This window comes from Rhamphochromis sp. 'chilingali' (genome assembly GCF_963969265.1).
Source record: "Rhamphochromis sp. 'chilingali' genome assembly, chromosome: 15".
NCBI lineage: Eukaryota > Metazoa > Chordata > Actinopteri > Cichliformes > Cichlidae > Rhamphochromis > Rhamphochromis sp. 'chilingali'.
In genome coordinates this window covers 10,699,815-10,712,041 of record NC_137942.1, presented here as the reverse complement: position 1 = coordinate 10,712,041, position 12,227 = coordinate 10,699,815, and the positions used below count along the sequence as shown (strand labels likewise).

General features: G+C 39.6%; 1 protein-coding gene and 1 pseudogene across 2 annotated transcripts; one reads left to right on the top strand and one right to left on the bottom strand.

The window, feature by feature from the left end:
- Positions 1–7,702: 7,702 nt before the first annotated feature.
- LOC308412163 (hemoglobin embryonic subunit alpha-like) lies at positions 7,703–8,573 on the bottom strand. Its single transcript, XM_080906315.1, has 3 exons — positions 8,417–8,573; positions 8,121–8,328; positions 7,703–7,917 (listed from the first exon to the last, which is right to left on the bottom strand). Exons 1-3 carry the CDS (start codon positions 8,512–8,514, stop codon positions 7,789–7,791), a joined length of 435 nt encoding a protein of 144 aa, XP_080762441.1. The 5' UTR covers positions 8,515–8,573; the 3' UTR covers positions 7,703–7,788.
- On the top strand, positions 8,534–10,541 carry LOC308412164 (hemoglobin subunit beta-like; annotated as a pseudogene). The gene is made up of 3 exons (XR_013974699.1): positions 8,534–9,538; positions 9,670–9,885; positions 10,051–10,541. The product of XR_013974699.1 is annotated as a hemoglobin subunit beta-like (transcript).
- Positions 10,542–12,227: the final 1,686 nt, after the last annotated feature.

Sequence of the window (12,227 nt, the reverse complement as noted above, 5' to 3'; positions counted from 1 at the left end):
GAGATTTACAAGGAGGGAAAACAGTACACCTCTCTGAACAGTGTCTGGGAGGCTGTGGTTGCTACTGCACGCAATGTTGATGGTGAACAGATCAAAACACTGACAGAATCCATGGATGGCAGGCTTTTGAGTGTCCTTGCAAAGAAAGGTGGCTATATTGGTCGCTCATTTGTTTTTGTTTTGTTTTTGAATGTCAGAAATGTATATTTGTGAATGTGGAGATGTTATATTGGTTTCACTGGTAAAAATAAATAATTGAAATGGGTATACAGTGGGGCAAAAAAGTATTTAGTCAGCCACCGATTATGCAAGTTCCCCCACTTAAAATGATGACAGAGGTCAGTAATTTGCACCAGAGGTACACTTCAACTGTGAGAGACCGAATGTGAAAAAAAAATCCATGAATCCACATGGTAGGATTTGTAAAGAATTTATTCGTAAATCAGGGTGGAAAATAAGTATTTGGTCACCTCAAACAAGGAAAATCTCTGGCTCTCACAGACCTGTAACGTCTTCTGTAAGAAGCTTTTCTGTCCCCCACTCGTTACCTGTATGAATGGCACCTGTTTGAACTCATCATCTGTATAAAAGACACCTGTCCACAGCCTCAAACAGTCAGACTCCAAACTCCGCCATGGCCAAGACCAAAGAGCTTTCGAAGGACACCAGGAAAAGTATTGTAGACCTGCACCAGACTGGGAAGAGTGAATCTACAATAGGCAAGCAGCTTGGTGTGAAAAAATCAACTGTGGGAGCAATCATCAGAAAATGGAAGACATACAAGACCACTGATAATCTCCCTCGATCTGGGGCTCCACGCAAGATCTCATCCCGTGGGGTCAAAATGATCATGAGAACGGTGAGCAAAGATCCCAGAACCACACGGGGGGACCTGGTGAATGACCTGCGGAGAGCTGGGACCAAAGTAACAAAGGTCACCATCAGTAACACACTACAACGGCAGGGAATCCAATCCCGCAGTGCCAGACGTGTTCCGCTGCTGAAGCCAGTGTATGTCCAGGCCCGTCTGAAGTTTGCCAGAGAGCACATGGATGATACAGCAGAGGATTGGGAGAATGTCATGTGGTCAGATGAAACCAAAGTAGAACTTTTTGGTATAAACTCAACTCGTCGTGTTTGGAGGAAGAAGAATACTGAGTTGCATCCCAAGAACACCATACCTACTGTGAAGCATGGGGGTGGAAACATCATGCTATGGGGCTGTTTTTCTGCCAAGGGGACAGGACGACTGATCCGTGTTAAGGACAGAATGAATGGGGCCATGTATCGTGAGATTTTGAGCCAAAACCTCCTTCCATCAGTGAGAACTTTGAAGATGAGACGAGGCTGTGTCTTCCAACATGACAATGATCCAAAACACACCGCCCGGGCAACAAAGGAGTGGCTCCGTAAGAAGCATTTGAAAGTCCTGGAGTGGCCTAGCCAGTCTCCAGACCTCAACCCCATAGAAAATCTGTGGCGGGAGTTGAAAGTCCGTGTTGCTCGGCGACAGCCCCAAAACATCACTGCTCTCGAGAAGATCTGCATGGAGGAATGGGTCAAAATACCAGCTACTGTGTGTGCAAACCTGGTAAAGACCTATAGTAAACGTTTGACCTCTGTTATTGCCAACAAAGGTTATGTTACAAAGTATTGAGTTGTATTTTTGTTATTGACCAAATACTTATTTTCCACCCTGATTTAAGAATAAATTCTTTACAAATCCTACCATGTGGATTCATGGATTTTTTTTTTTTTTTCACATTCTGTCTCTCACAGTTGAAGTGTACCTCTGGTGCAAATTACTGACCTCTGTCATCATTTTAGGTGGGGGAACTTGCACAATCGGTGGCTGACTAAATACTTTTTTGCCCCACTGTATATTTGTTTTTTGTTAAGTTGCCTAATAATTATGCACAGTAATAGTCACCTGCACACACAGATATCCCCCTAAAATAGCTAAAACTGAAAACAAACTAAAAACTACTTCCAAAAACATTCAGCTTTGATATTAATGAGTTTTTTGGGTTCATTGTGAACATGGTTGTTGTTCAATAATAAAATTATTCCTCAAAAATACAACTTGCCTAATAATTCTGCACTCCCTGTAAAGGCAGAAATTGGCTAAAGCACAGCTACGCTGTGATGAAACAGGTTCATGAAAATATCTTTAAGATGCTTACTTAAGCAGAAGACTTATCAAAATGGGCAACATCTTACAGTGGGTCTATTTCAGTGGCCCTACAGAGCATAACTAGTCAAATTGCTGTCTGTAAGGCTTCTTCAGGCCTAGAAGTGAAACATAACTTTTATGCAGCCTTCATCCATATAAGCACAGGCCACAGTTTCTAAGAACATAAGCATAACTCTATGATATTCCTTTAGTCCACACCAATGACTGTAGAAAACACCTATGAGAATGATGTTATAAACAATGTTTGAGACGAGTAGCATGGATCAGTCGATTAAAAAAGATCTTACTCATTTGTTATTTTCTTTGAAAAATAACTCACTTTCAGAAAGTCCAGTCATGATTCTTTGCTCACAGTAGTATGTGAAAAAACCTAATCTGATCATAATAATAAAAAATTATGATCTTACTAGCACCAGAGAGAAACAAAATTAATTATGTGGCTTTATTTGGCTCTTAACACCTCAGCTTCACTACTGGAACTTTAACATTATGCACTCCATACTGTACAGTAATGCCACTGTTTTGCACATGTCTCACTCTGTATATTTTATTTATTTTATATATTCTATTCATTGTTTACTCTATTTAATTTGTAAAATATGTGTACACACACACACACACACACACACACACACACACACACACACACACACACACACACACACACACACACACACACGTAGAAAAGTATTTAGTATACACATCCAGAAATGCATATACTATTATATATTGTACATATATTTATTAGTTTCAGATGTAGCCATTCTTGTATTTTGCTTGTTTACATTATTGTATTTTGCACAACTCTGTTGCTTGTGAAGCTCGCACACAAGAATTTCACTCACATGTGCTGTACCAATGTACCTGCACATGTGATGTGACAATAAAAGTGATTTGATTTGATTTGATTTGATTAACTGTTGCAAACATCCAAAAACAAGTAACTGCTTATTTAATTATAATTGATCCAGATGACTGATGTAACATGAAATCAATTATGGGTACAGTAATAAGGATAAATAGGACAAGTCAGGAATTAAAATACAGATGGATAACTGTGTTGGCTTTAATTGAGTTTGCAAAAGAGTTGCAAATATCCCACTGTCTTTAGTAAAAAATTCGAATTATTTACTCAGAATCTTAACAATTACAGCAGTGGGAAAAGGGGGCTGTAATAAAATAATAACTTGCTATTAAAATATAAAAAAGAAGTACAGTTGTGGAAAGAAAATCACAGAGCAATGGAAGATGCAATTAAGGAAAGACTGATTTTAGATGATGGGATGTCATTACAGTGACCATCATATGCACCATTTCATATGATTAATAAGATCTGAAGCCTCGCATTATCTCTGTTTGATTTCGTTTTTGTGCTAATGATAAAAAAGGAGGAGATATGGAGCTCTGCATTTATCAAGTCACCAGAAGGTTGATGACTTTTACGCACTGTGCGCCTCAGCACTCGGCCACTCTGCTCTGCACTTTACTTGCTCTGCCACAAAGTGACTCCTAAACACTTTTACTTTGCCGTATTAACACTTACAGCTAATCGAGGAATATGTGGAAGGAACGAAATCTCACAAACTGTCGTACCACCAATTGTTTCACAAATGTTTGTAGAGGCAAACTGAATGGCTAGATGCTTGGTTTTATAAACATATGACAAAGACACTAAAAACACTCGAATTCAATGAGAACCAGCGCTTTTTGTCCATTTAGTGGATTATCAGAACGAGCGTGGGATGGTAAAATACGGAATGATGTTCTGGAATGATACACTGAGTTCTCACCCTAAGTATTTAGCAAAGCCGATCATATTTCGTATCTTCAATAATGCTGAAAGTGTGATTAAACAAAGCAGAACAAAACTGAAACAAGTAAAATAAATAATAAGTAAATAATATTTCTGCACGTGTGATGTGTATGTGAACTGTTTCACACATATTTCCGGTTTTGTACGATGGGATAGTTTGCAATAAGACAAGCCAAATATAAATGCGCCTCTGCTAAGCCATCGGTTTTATCAAAGGTCACACACCTGCATTTATCCAAACACATTCACCAACGATTTTTAAAGGAGGGGTTCGCCCTTATATCTAAAACGTGTATCGGTTCTCCTTCAGCTGCCTCTCGCTGATCTTAGGTGTCAAGCTGTTTCCGGAGAGAGACACATGCGTAAAACGCGCGATTTTGGCGCTGTTAGTATATATAGTAGACTTTATTAAAAGCTAACTATATGGTTCTTTGTTGCCATCTGTTGTTATGTGGCACACTTAGTGTAATATAAACTTAAGGGTTAGACTTGAGAGTTGAGATGTGAGGTGAGGTGGCGTGGCATGGTAATGAGTGTTACTATATTCGTGTTAATGACAGAAGGGGCATTTTTGCCCAACCTGCCAGGATAGTCAGGTTTGTACGCAACTTGTGTGGCTGACGCGATAGTCCTTTAAACCCTTGTGCCATACTGGGCCCTTTTTGGGTCCCTTTGTTTGTTCGCATGAAAGCCATTTTCACTGTGTTGGGTGTAATATAGCCAAACTTGCCAAACGGCTTCGTTTTTGTAAAATATTTAAAATTCCAGTCTGATTTTCTTAAATCAGCCTAACACGGCTGAGCAGCAAAAATACTCACACTGATCACCCTAGGGACCGTTTTGGGCCCATTGACTTCCATTATAAACGCTATTTTTCACGCCAGAAAAATTACGGTCAAAGGGATCGTCAGGTCTCCAGCTTAGGTTTCGTTTTGGACTACAGGCCTTAGAGTTGTAATTTTTTTATTTGTCCACCGGGTGGCGCCCTTGCTTCACATTTGACCTCTGCTGGAAAACAGCGGGCTGCTTGGACAGACCTGCCGGAAATGACGCCTCTTTTCCGGCGTGCAGCAGCGGCTTCGCCCGCTGATCGGGCGGACCATTTTTTGGTCCCTAGGACCATGAGAGGGTGCATTTTTTTTTTTTAGTCAACAGGAAATGACGTATTTGTTGTCACGTGGTACCGGAAGTGTGCGCTGGAAAAAGGAGTCCGACGCAACATGCCCCGATCATCGTCGCGAGTTAACCCGGGAGAATGCACTCATTTCGGCCTCGACGAGCAGCATTTGCCGCCTGGAGACCATTTTCTGGTTCTGGAAAAAAAATAAAAGGCGATCGAAATGACTCTTGGTGCCAATCTTTAGTCCATCTAAAGGCCTAATTATAATAACAATCAAATATTACTTCAAATGTTTTTTTGGGAAAATATTTAGTTTTTTAGTTTTTTTTTTAGTTTTTTTGTAATTTAAAGGGTTAAAACAACGAAAATATAATTAAAACTTTATATGAATATTTCAGGGAGAAGTAGTTTTAAAAGACTGACCAATTTAAAGTGAAAAAAAAAATTAATATTTAATATTTTTATTGCACTTTTTGGGCGTGGTCGATAGTGTGCATTTTATGAAATGCGCTCCTGGAAAAAAAATAAAAGGCGATCGAAATGACTCTTGGTGCCAATCTTTAGTCCATCTAAAGGCCTAATTATAATAACAATCAAATATTACTTCAAATGTTTTTTTTTGAAAATATTTAGTTTTTTTGTTTTTTGGGGCTAAAAAAACAGGGCGTTCATGTAATAAAACTGGGATTTAAAGGGTTAAAACAACGAAAATATAATTAAAACTTTATGTGAATATTTCAGGCAGAAGTAGTCTTAAAAGACTGACTCATTTAAAGTGGTAAAAAATATTAGTATATAACATTTTTATTGCACTTTTTGGGGCGGGACCTTTTTTGGTCCCCAGGGTGATCAACGTAAGTTTTTTAAAGGATGACACAAGGGTTAAAAAAAAACATTAAAAAAACCACGTTTTGACTACATACTGAGTTAAAAGATCTCCTAAAGATGTGGCTGTACATGTTTTCTTAATCATGCTTCTTATCAAGACCAAACTGCACAACCTGACAGGATACACTCAAATGTGCAAAGCACAAAACACATTGAGTTCGGATGCAAATTTACTTTCAATTCTTTTTTTTCTTTTTTTTCAAAACTATGAGCTGTTTCCTATAAGAGCGGCCTGAAAACTGGAGGTTCTGACTCCCAATCTGTTTTCAACGCTCTGAACCACAAGTAACCCTACAGTCTGAGAGTGAAATTCTCTATTGTACTGTGTGGTCTTTGAGTTAAGAGGCCTGATTATACCTTGTATGTAATGCAAAGGGTTTTAATTCCCATTTTGGAATTAACAGGGAGCCAATGAAGAGAAGCCAGTGTGAGTGAAAAATGCTCTCTCTTTCTACACCCTGCCAGTACTCCCGCTGCAGCGGATCAACTGAAGGCTTTTCAGGTAGTTTTCAAGACATCCTGGTTATAATGAATTAAAGTAGTCCTGCCTAGAAGTAATAAACGCATGAACTAGTTTTTTAGTATCACTTTGAGACAGGATGTTTCTAATTTTAGTGATATTCCGCAAATGGAAGAAAGCAGTCCTATATATTTGTTTAATGTGCCCATTGAAGGAAATATTCAGGTCAAAACAACTCCAAGACTCCTCAGTGTTACTGGAGGCCAAGGAAATGCCATTCAGAGTAAATATCTGATTAGACAACATATTTCTAAGATTACAATAGCCTCAGCTGAGTACAATAGCCTCTATGTTATATGAATTTAGAAGCAGAAAATTCGAGGTCACACAGGTCGTTATGTCTTTAAGAGATTCCTGCAATTTAACTAACTGTGTTATCTGACTTCATGGATAGATAAAGCAAAGCAGCACATTTGATAGAGTTGATCATGATATTTTATTACAGAGATCAGAGGATGCTGTAGGTATTAATAGTAGATTCGTGTTTAGCAGGACAAGCACAGACATGAGTTCACTGTCTGAAGCCATAAGAAGATCATTTGTAGTCATCACTAAAACTATGTCTGTACTGTGATGAGCTCTGAAACATGACTGAAACTCTGAAACTGAAAGTATTAATTAATGGTAGGATGACAAAATTTGGGATAATAGGTCAAAGTTAAACTGGAGAAGCTTTCACTGGAACATTCTCTATTTATCTGAACAGACCTGTAAAAATGCCTTCTGAGATGCAGCATCACCACCTTCCAAAAACATCGTATTAGCAGAGGGAATATTTTCTATTGTCAAACTGTATTCACAAAGTCTGTAAGCCTGTTTACCTCTTTACAGTTTTGGATCCAACATTGGTGCAGTCAGTGCCTTAAGTATGTAAGAATTAAATTTGGGAATTTGGCAATTAAATAATCACAGAAATTGAAGGAATTTGTCTGTTATGTACCTTTATAGTAATGACACAATTCCTCCTATGTCCTCACAGTAAAAAGTATTCTATATTTAAAACAGTGCAGTCAATACAAAGTTAAAAAAAAGGCTTCTGCGGTTCTGAAACTGACCCTTCAGCATGAGCTGAATGCTTTAACTTTAATGTTTCTTTATCTTAAACCCTCTTTCCTCCTATGTGCTCACAGTAAAAGACTATCTTCACCACACTAATGACCATGAGACTTTGATTGCATTCAATGTTTTATTAAAAGTCAGAGTAGTAGTACGTATGAAAGCACATAATGCAGTCCTCTGCTCCTGTGTGCAGTTTATCTGTATTTCTCAGACAGGGCGAGAGCCACAGCAGCCAGGAACTTGTCCACAGCCACATGGACCTCAGGGCTGAAGTCGTCGGGGAACATGGTGGACAGGACCACGAGGAGGTTGTGAGACAGAACCTGTGGAAAGATGATGATCACATTGAAATGAATGTACTTTTTATTTATTTATTGGTAACCAGAGATCATCATTTCAGATCAACCAGCTACCCAAGGATCAAATGAAAGCTGAGTTAGATTTTAATTTCTGGTTGGATTAATGTTCACAACATGGATAAAAATTACATTGAGAAATGCTGTCCTGATTTAATAATGATCTGTACCTTGAAGTTAGCAGGGTCCACTCTCAGAGTGAAGGCGTGCAGCCCACTGAGGCTCAGAAGAGCTCCGGTCAGATCGTCAATTTTGCTGACAGCATCAGTAACTGCAGCCATCACGGTTGCTCCGTGCTTCCTCACCGGGGCAGAGCCGGGGCTCAGGTCCTTCCAGTGGGAGAAATAAGTCTTGGTTTGAGGGTACACTGTCAGCATCCTGGATAAAAATGTAAGAGAACAAACCAGTGAGTAAAAGACTGAAATGCAGGAGCAGGTTTTTGTAGGCAGTGTGGGGCCATATTTACCTGGAGACAGCATCACAGCCAATTTGTTCCTCCTTGCCAGCCACTTTAGCCCAGAAGGTTTTGACTGTGTTCTTGTCCTTTGCAGAAAGACTGGTCATCTTGCATGTTGTTGCTGTTCTGGTTGGAGTTGCTGTGTTCAGCTCAAACTGTGGAGGTTTTTATACACGAAACAGGAAATGCACACACCCGACCCACCTCACAGATAAGGTACTGGTGTTTGGACAGGTTCAAAATGATACGAAACACCTCCCATGAGATAAACAGACTACAAAATAAAATCTTCATAAGTTCAGGATAACTCATAACAAAGATATAAAACTATGCACTTGTATTTGAGAGCCAGTGAAATGTTTTGATGCGATCTATTGTTTGTTGTTCAGTGTTGTATCACAGTGGGTGGGAATGAAGAAACACGGATTCCAACTTTTGAAATTTTTAGCCATCGTGGCTTCATATTTGCTCACTTGTTTAATATCGGAGTCAAATGGGAAATACTTTTAACTAGTGGAAGTTTATAATAGAGTCTAGTTTTCTGCACAAGTTTCAAATTGAATTATTTGATTAAAAAAACAAACAAAATCATGTTTGCTTCAGAATTAATACATTTTGCCCCATTTTTTGCCTTATCACTTATTAAATCATACAACCAACACCATATACTTTTAATCTAATTAAAAAAAATGCTACAGCTTTCCTTATCAGTGTTGGAAACCTTTGATTAAAAAAATTAATTTCCATCTTTACAAAAACTTCTTTTTGATTCATTTTGATGGTGGAAATTAAACAGAACTGCAAAGCGTTACACAGAAGCGGCTTGACCGATGCATTATCTAACAGGGGTTATAAAAGTCTAAAAGCTGTTTTGTTACTTCTTTTTAATACTCATTCAGCAAAGAAGTATTACAAGTCATCCCACTGCCCACCTCCACCCAGCTACATATCTTTGGGTGGAGCAAAATGGCTCCTTTATAAGCTGCATGTGGTGACCTGCCGACCAAAGTAGGATATGCGCAACAGTCAACAAGGCAAAATGGTTGCATGGACAGACTTCGAGCGAGCCACAATCAAGGACATCTTTTCCAAGATCGACTATGAAGTCGTTGGCCCAGCAGCTATTTCCAGGTAAGATCATCGGCATAAAGCTGTTTTTATGCTTGTATGTAAATTTACAAATATAAGAGGGCACATTTTGTGCATTAACATATACTTTTGTTTTAGAAATGTGATTTATCCAAATGTTCTTGTTTCCTCAGGTTTTTGATTGTGTACCCCTGGACTCAGAGGTATTTCGCTGGCTTTGGAAACCTCTACAATGCTGCTGCCATCACATCAAATCCAAAAGTTGCTGCTCACGGAAGGTTGTAATGCAAGGTCTGGAAAAAGTTGTGAAGAACAACATCAAGGCCACATTTACAGAGCTGAGCACGCTGCACTCTGAGAAACTGCAGGTGGACCCTGACAATTTCATGGTAAGCAATGCAGAAATGATGGTACTGCATCCCAAGTAATATGTGTATGTGTGTGTGTGTGTGTGTGTGTGTGTGTGTGTGTGTGTGTGTGTGTGTGTGTGTGTGTGTGTGTGTGTGTGTGTGTGTGTTGATGATTTATTTCATGCATGTTGTGTTGTCCTGCAGCTTCTGGGTGACTTCCTGGCCATTGTGGTTGCTGCTCAGTTGGGTAAAGACTTCACTCCTGAGGTCCATGCAGCTTTCCAGAAGTTCCTGGCAGTGGTGGTGTCCTCCCTGAGGAGGCAGTACTACTAGAGAGCTGCAGAGGACCATCACATGTTCTGTTTTTAAATCATGTTTTAATGAGGTTTAAATAAAGAAATCTGTACTGCTCAAGCTATGTATTTTCTGCTATAGTATGCGTGAGCTCATTTATAGTGTTGGGGGAAAGTCCGCACACACACACACACACGCACGCGCAGACATTTTTCAAGAACTAGAAAATAAATCACTATTAAAATGTCACTGTTCTGAAAGAGACAGTAGTTTAAGATGCAAATGACTTTGAATTAAAAAAAAATATATAGCATGATAAAGCGTTTCTGTTTTTGCTCTTTCATTTGGTAAACCAACAAATTTGGCAAAAACAACTCGATTTGGCAGCTTCCCTTCGCGGTGTCAGCCGAATTCTCGCTTTCAATAAGGTTCAGTGTCGTTCAGCTTTGACTACGTTGTTCTGTGTCATAAATTGGCATAAACCACAGAAACAAAAAATACTCATAAAGTATTGTATGCACAAGTTTTGGACCGGTGGGTCAGCGGTCAGCGCTTTGGGAGGAGAACTGCTTGTGACGCATGTGCTTGCCCACCTTACAATTGCAGGTCAAGGCAGATGAAATACAGGCTACTGTGTGCACAGGTAATGGTGGTGGTGCTCTGTTTATGTCTGTGTGTGACTTGTACCCATGCCCCGATAATTGAATTTCAGCGTCTCACTCAGACCGCCGAGAGTGCCCAGTGTGCAAGGCTGGACTGGGACAAAAAAATCGGCCCGGGCATTTTGACTAGAGACCGGCCCACCAGGATAAAGATTGAAAATGTGACGTCATTCAGGGGTAAAACCGCAAAGGGTTCTGGGAACTTGTGGCAAGACGTACTAGCGCACGCAGGCTTTCAATTGAACTCAGTTACACAGCGATAAAAAGAAACACAAAAAATGGCAAGAAGCTGTTGTATTATTAACTGCAACAGCCGGTCGCATGACAGCCACGGGAAGCCGATCGTTTTTTTTTTTTTAATCGGATTACGTCCTTGAAGAGAAATGTTTTAAGCCATGTTTACGAAGTAAGAGCCGACGGATGGTCTAGATATACCAAATATAACGTCCCAGAACACTCCAGTTCACATGTTAGTCTGCTCCAAGCATTTCCACAAAGGTCAGAGTTTTTAGTCGTTAATACATCATTTTTCTTAACATAATTGGTGATATAGGTTACAAGCAAGTCTGGCGCTGAACAGAAATTGTCGCTATGCTCCTTTATTTATTGTGCATAAATAGTGAATTGTCCTGACACAATATTGCGTTTCGCTTCTGTTATTATGGTACATTGACAAAAACATATACGTTTATTCACAGGATAAAACAGTTGTTTTGTATCACTAATTGTCCAGTGCGATTACAACATACAATATTATTGTCACTGCTACATTTCTGTAATGCCTACCAGAAATTATTTCCACTACTAATTAATTACCGTTGAGCTCAAAGGTCCTATTAATAAACAGTTAACGAATGTGTATCTATGAAGACGATTTGTGAGACTGGTAAACTTACCTTTGTTCGTACGATGGTCTTTCGTTCTACACGGTGCATTTCAAGGTCCTGTACCCATCCGTCAGTAAACTGTTCCTGGGCTTGTTGCAGTGACCTGAAGTTACTAAACTTCATGAGTGTATGCACTCACTCCAAGAACGTGTAATTATAAATATGAGCGTAGTGAAAGTTGGGCAGCACGCTAACGTATTTTGTCCCTCTGTGTGCTCGTAAGGGTCTGAACCTTTCACTGGTTTGATTTTTCCTCGTATCTTTTCTTTGTCTTTTCGTTGAGTCTGTCTTTGTACGGACCGGCATTGTTCTCCTTCGTTTTGTACATTCCTTTTTTGTGCGGCAAAGAAAAACAAGAAGGTATTGGAACCGGAGAATGAACGTTTTGCGGTGCTGCAAATGCTTGCATTTGATGCGGTACTTGGATTGTTTTGCCACGAGTTCCCGGCATGCAACGCGCGAAAATCACGTGATTGCTAAACAAGGGGGCGGGTGCATTCGGCCTCCTCGGCTGTAATTGGTCCAGCCCAGAGTCGAT